Here is a 23,138-nt window from a genome sequence, read left to right as displayed (position 1 = left end):
CGGCCACGGCCTTCCCTAGACCTTTGGACCTGGAGCCTGGGTGGTTGTCGGTGTCTCACACTGAGGAGAGGCACCCAGGAGGAGCAGTTTTGGAGGGAAGATGCCAAGATCTGTCTGTTCTGAACTGTACTGTGTCTGAGATGTTTCTGGTGCAAGCAGTTGGAGCTGCGGGTCTGAAGCACACGGCGTGCTCCTACCCCCACATGGGGCCCCCAGCATGTTCTGACCTCAGTGAGCAGCACATGGGCCAGACACAGACCCAGACCTGGAGCAGGCATCTTTGACACGTGTTCACCTCCACCTCCTGGTCTCAGATCCATCCCCCTATTTTCCCAATTTTCCTTTTCTGGGAGCTCCCTAATCCTTCTGCCACCTCCCTGTCCTGGCCACCATTTCTCAGCTGGCTTAGTGCAAAAGCCTTTCTGTCTGATGGCTCCCCCCGAATCCAATCTGCAGAAAAACTGCCAGCCACTTTTCAAAAGGCCAGTCTCACCACGTCACCCCTGTTGCTTTTAAATCCTGTCCCTGCTAGCCTTTAGATCAGCATCTGGCCACAGCTCGGGGCCCGGTGTGACTTGACTTACTGCCTGCACGGCCTCAGATGAAGGTGCCCTCAGGAAGAGTGGGCACAGTGAGGAGAGACCCAGCTGATTACCCACATTTGAGGGAGAACACAGGTACAGTAGGGACCAGGAGGAAGAGCAGAAAAGCAGGTGCCTCAGAAGCCAGGATCACCCCCGTTTTGAAAGAGACACCCTGGTCAGCATGATCAAATACTGCTGAGCTGTCAGGAAATGTGAGAACAGAGCAGACTGAGTGACCTGGGAGAGCTGACCCGGGCAGTGCTGGGCAGGGGAAGGAGCAGGAGGTAGGAGCAGAGACAGTGCAGCTAACGTGAATAGGACAGGTGACAGTCTCGGAATTTCATCACACGGATGACAAAGGTCTATCTAGGAGTGGCCGAATTGCTGAATGGAGTGGAGAGTGGTACCAAGAGCCAGTGTGTGGATCAGAAAGCGTGTGAGCCTTGGGATCCGGCGCAACCAGCTCTGTTTCTGCAGTTCTCTGTTGAGATTCATTTTCTCCTTAAATACACACCGTTTGCTTCACGTGAGTTTTCTGCGGGACCTAAAGTTTGACAACAATCAAAGGAGGAACAACTAACATTCCAGTCCATGGGGTCGCAGAGAGTCGGACACGACTGACAGGCTGAGCACCGCACCACCCTGGGTCTTCATTGCTCAGGCTTTTCTCTCGTTGCGGCAAGCGGGGTTACTTGCTCATTGCTGTGGACTGACTTCTCACTGTAGCGGCTTCTCTTGCTGTGGAGCACGGGCTTTGGGGCACAGAGGCTCAGTAGTTGCGGCTCCCAGGCTCAAGAGCACAGGCTCAGTAGTCACGATACACTGGCTTAGTTGCTCCAAGGCATGTGGGATCTACCCAGATCAGGGATCGAACCGTGTCTCCTGCATTGGCAGGAGGATTCTTTACCACTGAGCCACCGGGGAAGCCCTGAACCGGACTTTTTGAGGGGATCTCAATGACCACAACAGGGTTTCCCATCAGCAGTTTGGGGAACTTGTGCCTCTTCTCCTCTACATTTATTCATTCAACCAACATGTAAGCCCCATGGAGGCAGCACAGAGCTGTACACTGGAAATATGGGCGTCAACATTCCGACCCAGTGTGTGGCCAGCCAGACTGCACACTGACCCAGCATGAGTGTGCATCGCACACGTGGATGCCTCATTTCTGTATCTGTGGTCAAGGCAGCCACTCTTACCAGCAGGGTGTCACCTGTCACCTCCTTCTGGGAACAGAGTGTTCCCTCCCTCCCGGGCCCTCTTGACTGGCCTCTCATAGAGAGCTGGATTTTGATCTGAGCTGCCTGGCACAGAGCAGGCAGAGCCCAGAGATGTTGTTCCATCTGAGCCTCACTTTCCAGAGTTGGGCCAAGACTGCATTAGACCCTTTGTGTCCAGGGCAGGGGTGGCTGGCCTGAGGATGCCGTGTCCTTGTTTGGGGGATTTGTGCCTCGTATAATGATTAATCCTGGTGGCCCAGTCACCAGTCATTCATTGACTGACAAGGCCAAAGTCTATGGCCAAAAGAGCTGAGGCCGCTTTGGGCTTTTCTCAGAAATTACTTCTTCCCCTGCAGCTCTGTTCGTTATGTGTCCCTAGCCCAATGCCCTTCCTCCTGGCCTCAGGAACAGGCCTGAATGGGAGGCTGTGAACTCACAGCTGGTGGTCCCAGCCTCTGGCTTCTGGCTTCCAGACCTGAAACTCGGAGGTTGGCTTCAGATTTTGGGTCCTGGCCTCCACGGTCTGGACGTGGAGCTTATCTCCAGTTTCTGGGGTCCCCACTCTGGTTCTGGCCTCCAAGTGGGCTCTGGGATCTGAGTTCTGGTCTCTGGCTCCAGTTCTAAGCATCAGATATCAAGCTTCGGGCTCTAGTTCTTGGCGCTGGACTCCAGGTTCTGAGTCCTCATCTCCAATTTCAGATCCAAATGCCAGGTTCAGCTTTCCGCTCTTGGCTCCGTGTTCTGGGTCGGAGCTTCAGTTCCCAGATCCAGGCTTTGTGCTCCAGATCCCAAGTTCTAGTTCCACCTTCCAAGCATTAGGTTTGGGGTCTAGCTTCTGTGTTCCTCAGCGTCTCAGTAATGAGGCAGGAAAATGGTGGCCTCCTCCTCGGCTGGTGGAGTTACCTCGATCCATCCACCTTGGTTGGCTTCTTCCTCCTGGCAGCTGGCACTTCGGGCCAGCCTGGAGGTCGGACGCTCAGTGGGGCTTCTCCTTGGCTTTCTGTCCCTCTCTACACACAAGCCAGTTCTCTGGAGAACGAGCTGAGACTGTCACAGAGCACTCCTCACTTAGTCCCTGCAGGAGTCTCTGGACACATATACATGTCCACGCCCCTTCTTCTTGGACCCTCAGAACCATGGTGGACATGAACGGCACCCCCTGCAGTTGTGCAGGGGTAGGGGCCTGTGTCCAGATCTGGCTGCATTTGATTCAGTGTAACCAACCATGTGTGTTCTTCCCTATCCGGGTCTTCGTTTCCCTGTGGAAGCTGAACTCCAGCCTTTAATTCCCCAGAAGTCCGAGTCACCTGACCACCAGGCCAGGCCTCCTGATGGGTGTACCCTGCACTGCCCTTGGGGGTGGGGTGGCTATCCCTGGAGCACTAGCCAGCAGCCAGCTCAGCACTTGCAGCCCAGCTCCAGGTGAGCAGCCAGCACCTCTACCCTGCCCCCACCCTGGCTCAGAACCAAGGTCCCTGCTTCCATCCCATACTCCAAGCCTGTTCAGGCAAGTAGGGGACAAGAGACAGATTCTCTCTTAGAGGCTTGGAGCCCATGGGCCAGGGACCCTGCGTATCCCTGAAGTCACATCTGCTCTCTCAGCCTGTGAAGGTTGTCGGATGGGGGTGGTGGAGGCTGCAGAGTGGTCCAACGTGAACTCTCTCCCTTCCTTCACCCTGGGCACTGGGTGAACAGGCTGACTGCCCCCAGGGCTGCCCCTCTGGTAACATGAGGACAAACAGCTCTGCTGCGTTACCCACCCAGGAGTCTGTGCAGTGGTTTTGAAACACGGTCCCAGGGATTGACCAGTGGGTGCTCCTTGCCCCCATCTCTGTAGATGAGGCTTGGCCAGGCTGAGATGAGCAATGAGGGCTCAGGGCTGCCTCTAGGGGTGTGATGGGGAGGGGAGCATGAGGGGACTGTGGCAGAGGGACACACCCAGCTGGTTAAAATGGGCTGAGGGGGCAGAAGACCCCTGGGCTGAAGATTCTAAAGGAAGAGTTTGGTACCACTTTTTGAGAAAGAGATGGCAGGCCAGCAGTGACAAAGAAGTGGTCTTGAGGAGTGCTTCGTGATAGTATAATTATTTTTAATTGTGTTCTTTAAAAACAAATTAAAGGTGAAAGTCTGCTTTGACTGCTATTCCATCCTGGTCTTCCTCCCATCTCTTTGTGAGTTTGATATGCATCCTTCCAGAACATTCCTCTCCTTTCTGTACACTTGTAAGTGCCTAGCGTGTTTGTGGTTTATATGAAGGTATTGTGCCATGTTCATTGCTCTGCTTTTTCATTTTTTTTAACCAAACAATAACATGTCTTGGAGAACTTTCTGTAGCAGGACAGGCTGTACCCAAGTCTATATCTGCTGTGTGGTATTGGAGCGCACGTGTTGTGTAACCCCAACCCCACCCCATCCACTTTTCCCAGTTTTCAGGCAATAGACCATCCTGCAGGGATGGGCTCCTTTGTGTCCATAAGTGAGGGATTCTCTAGGGGTGTTGCTGAGTCACACACTGCGTGTTTTTAACAGAAATTCTCAAAATGCCCCCCAAAGTAGCCATAACAACGTGTCCTCTTCTGAGAAAGCCCAGGCTCCCCAACGGGGTTCTACGGTATCCAGGCCCTCCCTGGTGTCTGTCCCTGAATCAGACAGACTGAGTACTTCAGCGACAATTCCCTGTGTGATCCTTGGACTAGTCACCTGGCCTCCTGCAGCCCTGATGTCATCCACACCAGTCTGTTTTGTTGTGAGGACAAAATGAGATAAAGGATGGGGCAGCTCTAACTTGGGGACCTTGGTAGATGTGAAGTCTTCCTCCTGCAGGGACTGACCTTTATGGAGGCTTTCCTGCCTGGGCCATGATCCCCTTTCTAAAGGGATAATCTTGTTGGTCCCTAAGAGTAAGAGGCATCATCCCTGGGAGTGGGGATGGACGTCTGTAGGAGAGTGGGTTTGGCTTGCAGGATATTCCAACTTTGGGAAGATATCCCATCTCTCACCTGGTGTCCCCACCTCTCTATCCCAGGGCACGTGGAAGAATGCCACAAGGGAGAAGCTCCAGACCCTGGGAAGTATGAGCAAGGTTCTGCAGCTGATCAGGGAAGGGACAAAGCTTGCCTCCCTGCCTCCATGTCTGGCCACAGACTGTGAGCCTGGTGCTATGTGGTCCCCTGCCCAGCACCCCCACTGCCCTGCTGCCCTGACTTCCTCACTGGGACTAGATCTGTGGGCTGCGGCATTATCTGTCAGCCCACTAGGCCAAGCAGACACAGCAGTGATGAAGATGGACAAGATTCCTGCTGACATATATCATTCTGTCAGCAAAGTATAAATAAGTAAACAAGGTCATTACAGAGTGGGCTGAGTGCTGTGAGGGAAGGAAAGTGGATAAATTGGTAGAGAACAAAGTTGGGAAGCACGTGGGACTTCTCTGCTGGTCTGGTGGTTAAGACTCTGTGCTCCCAATGCATGGGGCCCGGGGTTCAACCCCTGATCAGGGAACCAGATCCCACATGCCACAACTAAGACCTGGTGCAGCCAAAAAGGAAACACACACACACACACACACACACAGTTGGGAAGCACTTCATATAGACTCTCAGTCTGTTCAGGCAGCTCTAACAAAAAATCCCAGCAACTGGGGGGCTTGTAAACCACAAACATTTATTTCTCACAGTTCTAGAGGTCGGAAGTCCAAGATCAGGGTGCAAATATGGTGGTTTTCTGGCGAGGACCTCTTCCAGGTCGGAGACAGCCAATTTCTGTGTCCTCGTATGGTGGAAGGGGTCAGGGAGCTCTCTGGGATCGCACTGTAAGAGCACAAGGGCACTAATCTCACTCACGAGGACTCCATTCTCATGACCTAATCGCCTCCCAAAACCCCACCTCCACATACCGTCACCTTGGGGACTGGGATTTCAACACATGAATTCAGGGAGACATAAATGTTTAGACCATAGCACAATGGGGTCAGGAAACCTCTTCTGAGGTGTGTAAGCTGAGACCTACAGTGAAGAGGGACATCTATGGTTGTAAGTCTTAGAAATTCACTCAGAGTCATGAGCACACACACGAGCATTGGCTTGCCTAATGAGCAAGTCTAGGAGTGGATGGGTGAATTTAGGAGTTTAGATCCTTTTCATCGAGAATTGCCATCCATCAGACCTGCTTTCTTGTGCTGGTTTCATTTGCACGCATGTTCTCTCCCTGAATGTCTTTTCTGCAAATCCCCCAAAGGACAGTAGAAAATGACCAGGATTGGGATTCTGATTGGGGTCAGAGGATCATTTCTGAACCATACTCAGTAGCCAAGCCTGGCTCATGAGATGACCCCAGCAGCCAAACAAAATGGGCTGAGGGGGCAGAGGGCTAAAGGCCCCAAGAGGAAGGCCTGCACCCACCTTCTAGAGCTGTGGTTCAGTCACTCAGTCATATCCAACTCATGCACTGCAGCACACCGGGCTTCCCTGTCCTTCACCATCTCCCAGAGTTTGCTCAAACTCACGTCCATTGAGTCTTTATGCCATCCAGCCATCTTGTCCTCTGTCCTCTTCTCCTCCTTCCTTCAATCTTTCCCAGCATCAGGGTCTTTTCCAGTGAGTCAGTCCTTCACATCAGGTAGCCAAAGTATTGGAGCTTCACCTTCAGCATCAGTCCTCCCAATGAATATGCCGGGTTGCTTTCCTTTAGGATTGACTGGTTTGATCTCCTTGCATCGAAGGGATTCTCAAGAGTCTTATCCAACAGTTCAAAAGCATCAATTCTTCAGCACTCAGACTTCTTCATGGTCCAACTTTCACATCCATATATGACTACTGGAAAGTGAAGAGGAACTGAAGAGCCTCTTGATGAAGGTGAAAGAGGAGAGTGAAAATACTGTTTTAAAACTCAACATTCAAAAAACTAAGATCATGGCATCCAACTTCTAGAGAAAGGCCAGCAAACCCCACTCATCTCTCCCAGGAATTTCAAGAGTAAAAAGTCAGTTACAAGATAGGGGGCAGGTATGGGGACCCCCTGGCAGAGGGTAAAGAACTGGAGCGGGGAAGAGAGCTCAGCCTTTCTGAGGTAGTCAGGAGTGCGCCTTGCTCCTCCTGGTGCCTTTTCAAGGCTCCTTTGTCTCCTTGTTTCTCTATCACAGACACTGGGATTGAGTCTGGCTTCTCTGCCTGAAGGCTGGGGCTCTCCTTCCTGGGTTCTCCCTGATTCCAAATTATAGGAGGCTAAACAGACATGATGATTAAATATGATACCTGGCCCTAGACAAAACCCTATATTAGAGGGGAAAATGCTGTAAGAGACCTTATTAGTTCATCTTATAAACTGGAATACAGAATGTAGATTAGATAAAAGTATCTGTCAATTTCATGTTGATAACTACTGTGGCAAGTAAGAGAATATCCTTATTCTTCAGAAGTACACACTAGAGTTTTGGACATAACTTACCCTCAAAAGTGCTAAAAAAACAAACAAGCACTCACACACACATGGATACACACTCAGAGCAAATGTTAGAACAAGCAGGTATATGGATGCTCCTTGTACTATTTTTATTTTAGTAACTTTTTACAAATTTGAAATTGCTTTAATAAGAAGTCAAATTAAAGTATGCCAGTGGAAAAAGAGACAGGATTCCCTTTATTTGCAGATGATATCGAATGTCTATAAAGCCCTAAGAGGACCCAGTTAAAAACAAAAACAAATAGAAACAACCCCACCCAGAATTAATAAGAGAACTTGGCTGTATACGAGATAAATATATAACAATCAATCTCAGATTATTCTCCATTATATATTATTATAAGGTTTGAATATAGTTCCCTGTGTTATACAGTAAATCTTTGTTGCTTATCTATCTTAAGTAGCTTCTACCTGTTAATCCCATTCTCATAATTTATCTCATAATCTGAAACAAAACAAAACGGAATCACTCTTGGTTTGTGTTCTCTTCATGATAATTCAAGTTATATAGTCATGACTTCTCTTCTGTTATGTTTGCTATACCTTAAACTTAAAACAGAATCACTTTCCTGTATACCTGAAACTAATATAATATTATCAATCAACCATACTTCAATTAAAAAAGAGTGTGTTTCTCCCCAAAAGAATCACAGAATGTTAAAAGGGATCATTGCTTCTCCTCCTGGGTGGGCTCTGGGCTTCCCCGGCTGCCTGGAGACAGGGAAGACCAAAGAGCCAAAGCAGGTAGGGCCAGAACCTGCCCTTGCCACCACAGCTTCAGGGAATCCAAAGGAGCCCACTGCCACGTCTACAGAGACATGCTCAGTCTCCGCTAGAAAGGAGTTGAGTGACCAGACACTGTACTCAGATTCAGAGACCTAGGAACAGCACAAGGACCCCGGCAGAGGCACAGCTCCCCAGAGGGCCTACCCCTCCCTCCCCTTTCCCCTCTCTCCCTTTCCTCCCTCCCCCACTTCCTCTGTCCCTCCCTCCCTCTCTCTGGCTGTCTCTGCCTCTCACACTCACACCCTACGCTCAGTGCAATCAGGAAGAGAGGCTCTGACAACAGGAAGTCAGGGGGTACATCCTGAGGCCCCCAAGAACTTCCTGGCACTGACCTTAGTGACAAAGGCAATGCAATTTTGGGGTGGGGGCGGCGCACAGTGTAGACTGGTACACAAGGAAGACACCTCATGGCAGAATAATAATAATTATTATAATAACAATATCATACATCCAGGACAAACCCAGCTGCCCCAAGCCAACTGCACAGTCCAAGTCTCTGGGTAGAGGGAGGGGCTGCCTGCCTGCACCCTCAGGCCTTACTCAGACCAACTACTGGAAGAAGGGCCAGCCCCTCCTCCTGATCCCTGCTGAGGCCTGGAATGCGGTGGGGAGGCTGGCACTGCCAATGCCACCCCTCTGCACTGGGCACATCTGCACTGGGGGCTAGGCCCACCTCCCCCTGATGGCCTGGCAGCGAGGGATGGATGAGCAAGCCCCTTAAGGGACCAAGTGGTGGCAGCTATGCGGTGTCACTCCTCTGAGTCTCCGCTCTACCCCTCCCACCTCTTCCTGCGGGCCTGCCCGTGGCGGGAAGGGGCCAGGGACACTCATGGCACAGACGGCATGCAGAGCGGGCCCATGGCATGCTTGGCCCGCCAGGTGCCATGCAGCCAGCCTGGACTGTTGGGTTGCTGTCAGAGGGCAGAGTCCGAGGCGCTCCCCTTGGGCTGGGCTGCTGATTCCACTTGTGGTGGAGGCTGCTGGGAGTTGGGTCCTTGGGCAGGCAGCTGCAGAAATTCTGGAAGCACTAGGTCCTCTTTGCGCAGAAGGCCCCTCTGATCATGGGCTCCACAGCTCTGCACTCGGTTCAGCAGCTCCACCAGGCCTGGGGGTGGTGGCAGAGTCAAGGGGCCCATGGGTGCAGACCTACTTATGCTGGCCCACCACAGACCCACTGGGCTTACTATGGGCACAGCCTCCCTAAACCCAGCACTAATGCTCCCTTCCTGCCCTTCTGGTCCCTCAATCCCAGGGGTCACTGTTCCAACCCAGTGACATCCAGGCCCCTGCCTCAGCTCCAGGCTCTCTGAGGCCACCCTCCCTCAATGGTCCTCAGCCATTCTGGTCCCTAGCCGCCACCATGCCCAACGTACCTTCAATGTCACAGGTCTGCCGCTTTCCAGTGATACTACTGGGCACTTGGGCCAGCGAGTTCAGGGACGATGGAGGGAGGTTGGTGGCCTTGTCCTGGATTCTAGGCGGTCCACCCTGTGAGAACGTGAGGTTGGAGCCATAACCAGGAGGGGAGACTGGTTATGGAGGGCACCCAGCCCCTGGCTCACCTGGCTGTGGCAGGGGGGTATGTCGCCAGCCTCAGGGATCTTCACACCTGCAGCAGAAAGCGCCACAATTCCTGTTTGCCTCCTGCCTGGACCCCCTTCCTCTTGGGCCAGAGGTATTCTGGAGAACCAAGCCACGGGGCCAACATCCCTTACCTGGGAGAGTGTCCAAAACCAACCTCTGGGAGGCCACCGAACTCACTAGTTTCTCCAGATCCAGCGGCTGCTTCTCGCCTGGCTGAAGGCACAGGTCAGTAGCCCGCGGGACAGGCAGCCCTCCCCGCTGCGCCCCGGTCCCTCGGCCCCACGGCTTACCAGGCGTAACGCCACCTGCTGCGGGCTCAGGCCGTGCTTTGTGAGGATGGGCTGCAGCGCCTCCTGCAGCCGCTTGGTGGGCTTGGCCGAGATCCGCACCAGGCGCTCCAGCGCCGACACCTCGAGCCTGCGAGGGACCCTAGCGCTGCGGAAGGGTGGAGAGCCCGCCGCGCCTCTCCCCCAACCCACCAGGGACTGGCCCGAGAGGGGGTGGAGCCTGCACTGGGGCGGTGGGACCGATGGGAGGAGGTGGGGCCTTAGCCTAGGAGGCGGGGTTAGTACAGGGGCCGGACTTGGCAGGACAACAGCAGCCCGAACTGGGACCCCAGTGAGTGCTGGGACCCTCGGCTGAGGTGTGATTACTCGAGGGTGATCCACTTACTCGAGGGTGATTCTGTTCTCCAGCCGCACTTCCTGGTCTGCCAGCACGGTGCAGTCCTGATCCAGGACTAGGGCCTTCTGCAAACGGAGAAGGGCAGAGTCGCAGAATTCCTTCTCCTTCCCCCTCCCCCACTCCCAGGTCATTCTCACGTCCTTCCATGATCACTATGGAGGCTCCCTAAGGGTCAGAGGGAAGGGCTGATGGTCGGGTGTGCCATAGAGATGCGGACAGAGTAAGAGATCAGGCTGGATCAGAGCCTAGAGTGGCCCAGACCAGGGAGAAGGGTGGCAAGAATGCTGGAAAGACTTGGAAAAGGAGCAGAGTTATGGGAAACATGGAGGTGAGGTAAGCAGGATATAGTCATGGGGCTGCTTGGTTAAAAGGGCCAGCTTAAGGGCTGGAAGAAACTACCTCTTCCTGAGCCAGGTGAGGATCTGCCCCCTGGACAGCTGCCCTTTGTCCCTCAGGCATGTGAAACTTAACCGGGCCAGCTGGACGCATTTCCTCCCTCACTACCCACCTTTGGTCAGCCACCCAGGCCTTGTCTTTATTTTTTTACACTTGTCCACTTCTCTCCATTCCCACCTACTAAGAACACTTCTTGTTTCCTCACTGCAAAAAACAAACAAACAAAAAAAGAGCTCTTCCCTCCAAGACACCTGTGAAGCCAGAAGGATGTGGAGTATCTTACCCAGTGCCTGACACACAGTAGGTACATAAAAGTAGTGGTAGTGATCACCACCCAGTGACCTGCACCAGCCAAGGAGGGAATAGGCCTGTGTTGTCTGCAGGGACAGGTGGAGTGTGGGTGGGGAAGTTATATTTAGCAGACATGAGAACCCATCTGGGTTGTGGAGGCTGCCTGGGTGGCCAAGACAATGGGCAGAGTTTCTCCCACTGTGGCCCTCACACTCCTGTGCTCCAGGCCTCTGAATGTGCCCAGCACTTCTTAGATCCCCCTCTGCCTGAATGTCCTCCCCTCACAGCTCTGTCAGGCAAACTCTTCCTCATTAACCACCACCTGTTCCCTGAAGCCTCCTGGGACCACCTAGAAATGCCTATCTTGCCCCAGAAACTCTTTGGAGGGTCAGCTCCTCCTCCCTGATCACATTCTGCCTGGCTCACCTCCCATCTTTGGACCTGGAGGACCCTGGGTCCCTCTGCTCACACACCTGGCAGGGCCTTAGGACTGTCTACTGGGTGAATGATATTCTGACAGTTCTCCCTGGGATATAGCATCCTTCCTTTAGATTCCCCCTTATTAGATGGATTACTTTAAGTTTAAAGCTATGCTAGTTTGTACCTAAAGGAAAATTTTTCATAAGCTGGATGAAGTTGGGCTTTCCTGGAGGGAATGAGGGGTCTCCAAATGGCCATTTCAGGAAGGGGCAGTCTGAAGTCTGGGGGTGACAGGGAAAAACCCAGCTCCAGCAGTGGAGTCTCTTCATATCACATTCATATCACAGTCTCTGGATATGAATGAAGCTGGAAACCAGGATGGGTATGGGATGGGGACAGGATTTTTGTGGGATAAGAGTAGATATCTGAATTTGAGTGAGGAATTGGTGCTGGATTGATTTGAAGTTGGGCATGGGGCTGAAGGTTGTAGTGAGGGCTGGAGTCAGGAAGGGGGTAGGAATGGGGGATGGGTTAAAGTTAGAGATAGAATTGGTGTTCTGGTCACAGCTGAGCAGAGACAGGAATGGGGGGGGCAGGCGCAGTTCAGGATCAGGAAGGGATTTAGAGTTGGAGACCAGGCCAGGTTCACACCTGCTCATTGCCCACCAGGTAGACCTTGATGTCAGGTAGAGAGAGGCCTCGTTTTTCACAGATGCCTGCCAGCATGTCACGGATGGTGAGGCCGGGTCGGGCCAGGGCCAAGGAGGCTGTGCCATCAGGCAAGTATACGCAGCAGTACTTCCCTGGTCGGCTTTCATTCTCACCTTCTGAGCTCCCAAGGCTCTTCCGGTGGCTCTGATCCAGAGCAGATATCAAGGGAAGTGTACACATGCAAGGACACAAAGACAGGTACACAGGTAAGCTCACTGGGACACACACAGGCACACACGTGCCCAAGGGCACACTTGCAGGCAGGCAGGATACATCCTCCCATGGGAATACATGTATACTCACCCAAGCCTATGGGCACCCCAGGGACCGGTCTACCCACCGACTGCTACGCACACGCTCTATACACCTGGTCACCCAAACATGCACACACAGGCTGAAGAGTTCACCCATAATATGCATGGGGCCCAAAGCAGTGAGGACAGGAAGAAAGTAAGGAGGCTGAGTTATTGGCCATATGGATCAAGTAGGGGATGAAGTGGGGCTGGTGGTCCCACTTCAATGAATGATGATGGCCACTCAAAGGGGTAAGAGTCAGTGACCTGGGCCCACACCTCGTCTCCCCTAAAAGTTGGCTTACCTCAGATTTGCTGCTGGCAAAGGCAAGGTAGCCCAGGTCCAGACTGGCTGAGGAGTTGAGTGATCCCTGGGACTCACGGCGCAAGGCTGAGTTGGCGGCCCCGCCGGCTAGTTCTAGAGGAGAGGAAGACTGAGCCGGACAGGGCCCCTCTCCTCACCCCTCTGCTGAGGCCTTTCCGCACTCATGCGGACTCTGCTGGAGCCCTTTTTCAGGGGTCTGATGGTGTTTGGGTTCCGGGAGGCTTCGCTATTGACGAGGGCTTCCCAAACTTCTGGGCTCTAGGAACCACCAGGGGAACGTGGCGGGGTGGAAGTGGGGGTGGGGGGGGTCCACAGGGCCCTGCATTTCGATTTTCACTGACTTAGACTGCAAGACCAGTAGGAGGAAGGGGGCATTCTCCAGAATTGCCCAGATTCCTGCCCTCGCTATCTCTGCGGCCCGCTTCTGCCCTCACCCCTGCGGAAGGACTTGCGGAGCGGGCGGCCCTCAGCAGGTGGCAGCTGCCCCAGGTCCTCCACGCCCAGCGGCAGCGACTTCCCGGGCTTCAGCTTCGGCTTCTGCAAGACACACGGAAGGCAATGGCACTGGGCGGGGCGCCAGCCCGCAGGCCGACCGTGAGCGACCCCCGCAGATATGTACCGGGACACCGCCCCCCACAGCCCCGCGTGCGCACCTTTCTCGTGGTGTCGGGGCTGCCAGGGCGCCAGGAGCCAGGTTCCCGCAGGGGGCGACCCTCGGCCTCCGCCAGGAGGCACTCGCGGTACAGAGGGGATTTGACGAAGCGAGCATAGCTGTCGAACTTCATCAAGTTGAAGATCTGCGGAGGCGGCACCGGGCGGTGAGCTGCGGAGAGCGCTCAGCTAGCCGCCAAGAGCGCTCAGCGAGCCGCCAAGGGTCCAGACCCGGCCCTGGGGCTTGGGTGCATCCCCAACTTTGGGGGCGAGCCCCGAGCCCCTCCTTGCCCCAGGCGCCGCCTCCCAGCCCCTCCTTCACAGTAGACTCTCGTCTTTCCTCTGACCCGCGCCCTGCCGCTACCTTTAGCGGAGTCCCAGCATCCAGATTTGCTCTCTTCCCTACCCCACCCCCACCATCTCTGCCGCTCAGGCTCCGCCCCTGGGTCTGGCCCCGCCTCTGCTCCGTCCAGCTCCCTTCAGAGCTCCGCCCCCTGGAGTTTACCTGAAGCTGCTGGGCCCGGAACATGTCCGGTCGCGGCTCTGCCAGCACTTCCTCGCCGAGCCAGGCCTGCCGGTCGATGTTCACGGGGCTGAGCGCCTGGCTGGACAGGAACTCTTGGTAGATGTTACGGGCCTCCTGAGCTAACTGGGGCAGGGACGGACAGGAGAAGGTCAGGGGCATAGCTCAGGGCTTGGTCCCATCTCTCGCAGCCTCAGCTCCCCCTTCACCCCACCTGCTGGGTGTCGCTGGCCGGGATTTTCTGGAAGCGCTCGCAGGCCTTCCAGAAAGTCACATTCTCAGCACTGAACTCCTTCTTCAGGAACTCCTGGGGATGGGGAGAAGGAGGAGGCAGGTGGAGACCCAGAGACCTAGTCAGGGGGTGTGGTCAAAGAGATTGGGATAGAAAGAGGGCCCAGAGGCTAAGCCAAACAGACAGATGGGATCAGATCCAGAGGCACATAGAGGAAAAAAAGAGGCAGAGAGAAGGAAACTTCCCAGTTGGGAGAAGAGCAATGAGCGCCAAAGAAAGGCTGGATGAGGAAGCCGACAGAGGAGTTCAAGTCTGGCCAGCCTGGAACTCCAGCCATGCCCTCTCCCATGTCCCCCCGCCCTTCCCCCCATGGTGGCCACTGCCATCCACCCTCCCTATCCCACCCCAGGGCTTACAGTGAAGTAAGCCAGGCCCAGTGGGTCCTGTAGCAGCCGCTCGAAGGACAGGCCCCAGCTGGCCACAGGCTGCTCCTCGGTGGGGAAGGGGCTGCTGGGGCCACTGGGGAGGCTGTGGATGCTGAGGGAGCTGCCTCGGCCCTCGCCCTGGCCCTGGGGCCCAGTCGTGCTGCTCAGCTCTGCAGGGGGATGGACAGGGACAGGTGAGCCTTGCGGCCTTCCCCAGCCGCTGGCCCAATCCCATCTCAGGTACTTTCCCTGGAAAGACAGCAAATGGCAGGGGTATCCCCAACTTTTCTCCACATATACCCCCCCTCAACCCCCACCCCCAAATCCAGCCAGGCCTTCTCTCTATACTTGACACTTACCTCCATCAGAGACAGCCAGAACCTACAAGAAACCCAAGGCAGAAAGTCAGAGTAGAGCCCTGGGGGGATTCTCAAGGGACAGTTTGAGGCCCAGCCCCTGGGACTAGAGCTGTGTTCTCATCTGCCTGGAGGGCCACGCTGGGCATCCTCAGCCGGGTCACTGCCTGCTCATGGTTTTGCTCAGGCTGCCCTGGGCTCCCCTTCCACCATGTGCCAACCACCTTGTGTGCTAGGACTTATGCCAGATACCCTCCAGTCACTCCCAGTAGACCCCTAGCTCCCACTGGGTGAGCCTGGATGTTGAGCATGGTGGGTAGGAGCATAAAGTTTGAATCTTGTTTCTGTTACTTACTAGCTGTGTGACTTTGGGCAAGTTACTTGTTTGTCTCCATCTGTAAGTGAGGGGGGAATGATAATAATAGTGACTTACTTCCTGTGCCTGCCATGTGGGTCAAATCAGCTTAATATATTTCCAGCGTCTACAACAGGGACCAGCATGTGGCAAATGATATATCGATGTTGGCTGTTTTCTTTGAGAAAGGAGAGATTACCTGTGCAACTGATGATCTCCTTATTGTTAACTGTTTCTTCTTGGAAACACCCTACCTTGGACAGGGCATGGGGTTCTATTTTATAGTACAGAGAAGTGGTTCTCAAATTTTCGTGTGTATTAGAATGATGGGGGGGCACCTATGGAGCTTCAGGTTCTCCCAGGAGGTGTTGGTGTGGATGGTTATGAGCCTCACTGGGAGTAGCTACAGAGTTCAATCCCATCCTCTGTGTCCCCTCCCTCACTCCCCACCCTGGGTGCACAATTCTGACTTCTCTGGGAATCCCAACCATTAGTGAAACAGAAAAACCCTCCTTTCAAAATGACTCTTGCAGTGGTTTCCCTTGGTCTTCCTACCTTCCTAGCAGCTCCTCCAGCTTCCTCATTATCTATACATGTAAGGCGGTCTTTACCCTTATCTGACTCTGTTCTGGGCCCTTTCTCCCTCCCACATCTCCCCAGCTTCAAACACACATATAGCCAACTTCCTGCTGACATCTCCACCCAAATGCCCCGTAAGCCCTTCCAGCTCAGCCAGTCCTAAATGGAAGCCACTTCCTGCTGCCATCAGTGCAGGGCTGGGAGCCAGCTTCTCTGCGTCTGGTTTTCCTCCCATCACTGGGGTTTGACTGATCCCCAGTTCCTTCCTGCCTCGGCCCTGCAGCATTTTCACCAGGTCCTGTTACAGGAGCTTTCACCACCCGTCCCTTCACTCTATCCCTGCTGGAAACAAGTCTGCAGATGTCTTCTTCCCAGGAAGCCTCCCCCTGCCCTCCTGGCTGGAAAATCCCTCTCTGTCCCCCACTTCTACCTGGGAGCACCCAGGTCACACATCTGTGGGCCAGAGCTGGCCTGCAAACAGGTAGGATGTTATTAATATCAGAATGGCTTTTTTTTTAACTTAAAAGGGGTTTCCCACATTGAAGAGTTAGGCATTTTACATGACACCTGGTTTCTGCCCCGGCTACCCTGAGCTTCTTCCCAGCATGGCAACCCTGGCTATTCCTGAGCAACAACTGGTTCCTCTAGAAGGAGTTCACACTCTCCTCAGAGGACTCTGGGGCCAGTTTGATGCATTTCTGTTATTTACGGAAGCAGGTCCCAGACAACCTGAGTTCCAATTTGTGCTTTGTGACCTTGGGCAGATACTTCACCCCTCTGTCCCTTGTATTCTCTGTACGCGCTAATTCGCTCAGTTGTGTCCAACTCTGTGTGACCCCACGGACTGTAGCCCGCCAGGCTCCTCTGTCCATGGGACTCTTCAGGCAAGAATGCTGGAGTGGGTTGTCATGCCCTCCTCTAGGGTATCTTCCAGACCCAGGGATTGAACCCTTGTGTCTTAAATCTCCTGTGGGGCAGGTAGGTTCTTTACCACTAGTGCCACCAGACGGGTCAAATAATGATCCTGACTTCAAAGGCTTGCTGTAATTAAAGAAATTAAATATGCATAGAGAGAACTCAGAGCACCACCTGGCATGTGGTAAATATTCAAGGAACAAAACTATTATCGTTGTTGCACTATATTGGTATCTGACCCTGCTTCAGCTTTCAGCTTTGCCAAGCCCTGCTGGAGAGGGAAAAGCACAGGTACTGGGTCTGTTGGACCCAGATTCAAATCCTAGCCCTGTCTTCTAGTTTTACCACCTTGGTCCCTCCCTGAGCCTGTCTCCAAGCTGGAGTGTGGGGATAAGACATTGATGAGGAGGAAGGAAAGCAGAGGGAAGGGGGCATGGAACCAAGCCGTGCGCCCTCACCTGGCCGCCCCAGCCCTCGCCCAGCTGCCTCTGCGCTCTCCCATCTGACAACTTTATCAGAATTCTCCCCTGGGGCTGCAGGACAAACTCCTGGGGGGTGTGAAGGGGACAAGCTGAAGCTCAAGATTCCTTCCAGCTGTTCTTCCCCTTTCCTGGCAGCTGCCCTCATGGGCGGGGCTTCCCAGGTGGCACTGCTGCTAAGTCGCTTCAGTCCAGGCTCCTCCGTCCATGGGATTTTCCAGGCAAGAGTACTGGAGTGGGTTGCCATTGCTTTCTCCTGTAACAGAGTCATGATGCCCAGCCGGTCTCCCTCCTGGGCTGGGCTGTGCTGCCTCCTTCGGGGCTTGGAGTGCCCACTGCGGGGAGGGCAGGAGTCAGCACGTGAGGAGGCAGGATGCAGGTTGAGGGAGCTCACTGATTTAAAACAATGGAGGCTGTCTAAGCTCCCCCTGCCCTCCCTGCTCTCAGTCTCCTCAGCTGGCTGCTCCGTGTTTTCCTTCTCTTTTTTGATCAACCGGATCTCTTCGTTGATGGCGTCCAGCTGCTCCTGCAGCATCACAGTCAGACTCTCGGCATCAGCCTGCCCACTGGGCGACAGCTGAGTGGCCGAGCTGAAGAGGGTGACCCTGTCGCCCTTGCTGTCAGACACGCCCTCGTCACTCTCCAACGCCTGGGCCACGTCGGCCAGCAGGCTGGCTTGCTGCGCGCGCTCCCAGTCCTGCTCCTTCAGGGTCTGCACCTCGGACGACTCTGCCAGCTGGCCTTTCTAGGCACTAGTGGTAAAGAAATCGCCTACCAGTGCAGGAGACCTAAGAGACACGAGTTCAATCCCTGGGTGGGGAAGATCCTCTGGAGGAGGGCATGGCAACCCACTCCAGTATTCTTGCCTGGAGAATCCCATAGACAGAGGAGCCTGGCAGGCTACAGTCCATAGGATAACAAAGAGTCAGACCCAGCTGAAACGAGCACAGACTCGTGCCCTCGCGGACACCTGCCTGCCCCGAGTTCTTCCTCCCCAGGCTGCTCTGTGGCTGTTTCCAGCCTTGGTCACCAGGTCAGGTCTCCAGGAACCAGCCTGACTTTCCCCTCCTCATCCACAGTGGTCATCTGGCCCTCCCTCCTCCCACACCAAACACCCAGCGGCCTCTCTCTGGCCCACCCTCCAACCTGGACTCAGCCTCTCCCTTGCTCAGTGCTCTCCACTGCACTCTCCCCTGGTTGGAGGGGTGGGGTGGCAGAGTAGCAGGATGCTCATGGGCGAGCCAGGACGCCAGAGAAGGCAGAGGGACCTGGGCTGGCTTACACTTCTGTTTGTTTTGTTCTTTACATCTTGTTGGATGGATTGTGTCTTTAGATGGGGCTGGCTCCCAGGTCCTCTTCTGGTCCCACTCCATCTGGGAGGCAGAGCAGTTGCTGGGTTACAGCTGAAGCTCTGCTGGGGCCTGACTAATGAACCTCTTCAGCCTCCCCCATGGCCTCCCCCTCACCTCCACCCTCTGCTTTTTCAGACTTTTATTTTCCCCACACCCCTTCACACTCCTGCTTCTTGCTTTGCTGTTTCCTCTGCCTGGTATCTGCTCCTGCTCCCGCCTGCAGTCTCTGCCTGCTGAGATTGGTTATCCCTAAACACCAGCTGCCCTGATCCCCTGTCCAGTGCACGCTGCCCGTTTATGTCTAGACCTCTCCCCTTCCATCCTGTAGCTCCTGGAAGGCAGGCCTGTACTACAGGAGAGAATTGACCTGAACTCCCCCCATAAGGAGCACTAGCCGAAGTGCTCCCAAGCAGCCATGGGGGCCCACATAGCCCTCCTCTGCCCTTGCAGGAGGCACTGGCACCCCTCCATCAGGGATGCTGTGGCTCTGGACCCCCCATCTCTGTGCCCTACAGTTCTTCCTGGCCCTCTCTTGCCCCACTAGATGTTAACCCATAGAGCTGGGGCTGAGACAGGAGGTGGCAGGGAGTGGGGACGGAGTCCAATTCCAGATCCGCCATTCCAGGGCAAGTCACTTCCCTTCTCTGGGCCTCAGTTTCCCCCTGGGTAGTCTGGCACTCAGCACTCGCATCCTCCAGGGTTGCCAGGAAAGGATGTGGTGCAGCAAGGAGAGTGGCTGCTGCTGCTCCTCAGGGCTCTGACCTGTCCAGGCTCCTGGGCCTGGGGAAGTTGTGCTGAGCCAGGCTGGCCTTGCCCCACCCTGGCCTGCCTGAGGAGAAGTGGTGAGTGAATGGGAGAAAAGGGGAAGAAGGGATGAGGAAGGGTGTGGTGGCCAGTGGCGCCCCTGACCCATGATGTGGGCTCGGTTTGCCATAGGTTTTTCCTTGGAAATGGGCGCTGGGGGAGTCGCTGGTGCCTGAGAATACCCAGGTGAGAGTGGCCCAATGTTTCCTGTGCTCTCTCCGACAGCAATGGCACAGAGCCACGTTCTCCCTCCGTCCTCACCCGGGGTGGTAGGTACTGTGGCTTCCGTTTTACAGATGAAACCCAAAGAAACTACACAACTAGGGAGCGCCCGAGTTGAAATTAGGGCCCCAGAGTGCCTGCCTCAGGAGCCTGAAGTCTCTCCTCCACAGAGTTTCCTCCCTGCGTGCACAGGAGACATACCAGGGAGATGAGAGGCCCAGGGCCTCTCAGCCCCTGGGGTGTAGTTGGGCAAAGTTGATTGGGGTAAAGAGCTCAGGGGTTCCTGGATGAACTCTGCCCTATGGAGGGGGTCAGACTTCAAAAGGAAGGCTGATTTACTGAGCAAATTCTGAACTAGGCCCTCTATACTGTCATCTCATTTCATCCTGGCTTGGTGTGACTAGGCCCCAAGATCTTCTCTGGGAAGACCCACGGCTGCCCGGCTCTGCAGCCTGAGTCAGCCCTGTGGAGCTGGCCCCTAGCCCTGAGCTGGATTCCAAGGTGCAGTGGGCTCTGCCTTGCAGGTCTTCCCCAGCAGGGAGACTGGGTGCCCTGAGAGTGACAAGACTCAGCAACTCCAGGCTTTAGGCTCGCCAGCCCTCAGGCCTTGTCCCTGTTTCCCTGAGTCTAGGCATTTCCCCAAGCTACTCCCCGCTCTGGCTGGCACGTCCTTTCAGGACACATTCTGCACCAACGATGCATGAAACGACTGGAAAAGTTGGTTCTCCCTCCCAGGTCCTCCTCAAGCTTTCTCTCTTCCTGACCCACGCTCTTACCCACGCCTGCATTTTACCCCAGCATTTGTGCTCGTGCCTTCTGTACTTTGCCAGATCAGGAGCTGTTTGAAGGCAGGGGCTAGGGCAATGGGCCTGGGTCCTGATGCCTGGGGCAGGGCCAACACTGAGCAGGCCCGAAGGAGGGGCTGTGAACAAATGTGTGAGTGAGCAAGTGAAGCAGCAGCTGGGACTGTGTGAAGGCCTCTCTGGGAGGGGGCTGGGAGCCATCTCTAAGTGACAGGTTGCATTGCAACCGCCTGACAAGCTGAGCGGCAGAAAGACAAGGCTGACAATTGAAGCTGCCTCAGGAGGGAATGACAGGTGGGGGTGGTGGCAGGGGGAGATGGGGGCGGACCGAGCCAGGCAATTCTGGGAGGCGGAGGAGTCCTGGCATCGAGTCAGATAGGCCAGGTTCACAGGCAGGTCCCTCTACCTGCCAGCTGCTCTTAGCATGTCATGTCCTCCTCTGAACCTCCCTCAGGAAGTAACTCATGGAAGGAGGCTGACAGCTGGACCACATCTGTGGATATCTGAATCTGATGCCTGCCTATCCCTCTCCATCTCAGCTGAGCATGGCTGCAGAAGCCTGCCTGAGGGCCAGAGAGTAGCCACTCACTGATCTCTGACCCTCGGGATGCCAAGAGGTAGCACAGAGAGTCTGGATGGAGTTGGGGAAGGACAGAGATAAACCAGAGTATGAAAGTTTCTGAGAGGAGCTGGGGTGTCCATGGACTTAAAGAAGCTATGGGTTGACATGTGATGGGCATAAGCTGGGTGTCTCAGCCCCCCGGCTGCCCTGCAATTCTGGGCACTGCTCAGACGCATCAAGTCAGCTACCTCTGGGGTGGGTATGGGAGTGGGTATGTTCCTCCTTGGTGTGGATGCCCTGGGAGGCGTGAGCCAAGCCCCTTGCCTCCAGGGAGTGTGAGGCCCCTGTGTGCTCAAACTTTCCAAGTTAAGTTGATGGTAGATAGTGAAGTGGGAGACTGGACCAGCCTGGAGGGGTTTACCTCTCTCCTGCCCAACAAAGTTATGCTGGAGGAAGAGGTGTGGAGACAGGTCTTGAGAATTAGTAGAAGGAGTAGGAGTGGGGAGTAGCTCAGCTTCTTGGTGAGGCAGGAGATCCTTGAAGAGGAGCTGAGAATGAGGGGAGGCACTGGGCTGACATTTAATGGAAACTCCCCAGTGGGTCAAGAACCTCAGATTCATTATTCCACTTAATCATCTCAAGTGGAGGAAACTGAGGGTCAGTCCCTAGTCAAGGACAACAGAGCTGAGATGAGATGAGAACCCAGGTCTCTGTGGACAGTACTAGGCTGGGTCTGGGTCAGAGACAAGGACACTGTCTGGACTTTTTGGAGTTTTTAGGAGGAGCTGGGTCTCTGCCAAGTGGGCTAGTGTCCAGGGGAAGAGACGAGAAGCCCAGCACAGCCTGTCCCATCTGCTGAATGAATAAAGAAGCCACGTCTCCAAGGGCGTCTCTAACCTGGACACCAAGCCACCAGAGAATTTAAGGGGTGGGGCAGCAGCAACAGCCAGGGCCATCCCAGGGCTCAGCTACCTCCACCCTTCCTGGCAGCCCAGGAATAGAACAGACAGGAGCTGCAGGGACCTAGCCTGATCCTGCTGACCCACCCCAGGCTGCCGAAGGGCTGCTAGCTGTGGCAGGAAGCCTCTGGAGCAGGTCTCGGTGGAGGGTGGTGACCCCATAGGAGCTGCCCCTCACCTGATCATGGGCATCAGGATACCAGGTGAGGGAGGGGGCTGAGGCTAAGTGAGGTATGGGGGTTCAGGACCTCGTGGGGGTATACAGGGGCCAAAGGGCATGCCAAGTCTGCCTGCACCCCTAGGAAGCCGGCAGCCCCAGATGGTGCCTAAGTAGCAGGTGAGAGAGCAGTGGGGCCTGGGCCAGAAGCCTCTGGCTACTCTCCTGTGGTCTCATCCCCAAGGTGGCCCCAGGTCCCCATCAGAGCCATCTGGAAGGTCCTAGGAGGAAGGCACTAGGTTCCACCACCTGCTGCTGTCTGTCCACAACTTCTCTAGCCCAGTCCTGCCGGGTGTGCCTGTTGGGCTCCACCCTGGGTGTGCCTACCCCCTCCCTGTCGGCCTGCCCCGGAGCCCGCACTCACCATGCGTCCGTTGGGGACACCCAGGTGCTTGGGCTTCCCTGGCATGCCGCTGCTCTTCACGGGTCCCCGCCGCGGGGGACGCCCACCATGGGGACTGCGGGCAGCTCCGGTCAGAGCTTGCACGATGACGGGCAGATGACAGAGAGAACCCAGGTCTGCTCCTGTGGGCCCTCACATCCTGAAACACCAGCTCACTACCTCTTTTCTCTGCCACAGGAAGTGTCTCTATAGAAACCGAACCACAGAAAGAAGCAAGGTCTAAGAGAGCGAATGTTTCTTCCTACACACACACACACACACACACACACAGGCGCGCGCACACATTCACGCGCACACACACATGCCGCCAACGCACCCTTGGCAGTGCCCCACGCAGGCACCAACACACAGCAGAGGCCTCTGTGTGCCCAGAGAGGAGCTCAGCCCAGTCTGGCCCATCTGGGGAGTTCCAAGGGCACGTCTGGGCATGCAGAAGTACATGTTCACACACCTGGGCACCTTTATACAAGCTGCAGGGGCTCCCGTGTACACCAGGACATATGTACTGTGATCTGAGTGTCCATGTGTGTTCTTCACTTGGCACACA

At 55.0% G+C, this 23,138-nt stretch overlaps 1 protein-coding gene across 3 annotated transcripts; it reads right to left on the bottom strand.

The window, feature by feature from the left end:
* Positions 1–5,447: 5,447 nt before the first annotated feature.
* RGS14 (regulator of G protein signaling 14) lies at positions 5,448–22,795 on the bottom strand. Of its 3 annotated transcripts, none has more exons than XR_011257278.1 (16): positions 22,553–22,781; positions 14,945–14,966; positions 14,577–14,755; positions 14,143–14,235; positions 13,911–14,054; positions 13,408–13,551; positions 13,189–13,291; positions 12,735–12,847; positions 12,077–12,280; positions 10,307–10,383; positions 9,925–10,051; positions 9,766–9,847; positions 9,613–9,659; positions 9,424–9,538; positions 6,205–6,647; positions 5,448–5,613 (listed from the first exon to the last, which is right to left on the bottom strand). XR_011257278.1 is itself a non-coding variant. In XM_069591781.1 (15 exons), the coding sequence occupies exons 1-15, from the start codon at positions 22,595–22,597 to the stop codon at positions 8,965–8,967; spliced, it is 1,686 nt and encodes a 561-aa protein (XP_069447882.1). In that variant the 5' UTR covers positions 22,598–22,795; the 3' UTR covers positions 8,461–8,964. The 3 variants fall into 3 exon arrangements, 1 of the variants encoding a protein (XP_069447882.1); XR_011257277.1 differs by having other exon boundaries at positions 6,309–6,647; XM_069591781.1 differs by lacking the exons at positions 5,448–5,613; positions 6,205–6,647 and adding an exon at positions 8,461–9,155 and having other exon boundaries at positions 22,553–22,795.
* Between the last annotated feature and the right edge of the window lie 343 nt (positions 22,796–23,138).

This window comes from Ovis canadensis, chromosome 5, assembly GCF_042477335.2.
Source record: "Ovis canadensis isolate MfBH-ARS-UI-01 breed Bighorn chromosome 5, ARS-UI_OviCan_v2, whole genome shotgun sequence".
Taxonomy (NCBI): domain Eukaryota; kingdom Metazoa; phylum Chordata; class Mammalia; order Artiodactyla; family Bovidae; genus Ovis; species Ovis canadensis.
This window is presented reverse-complemented; position numbering and strand designations above follow the sequence as displayed.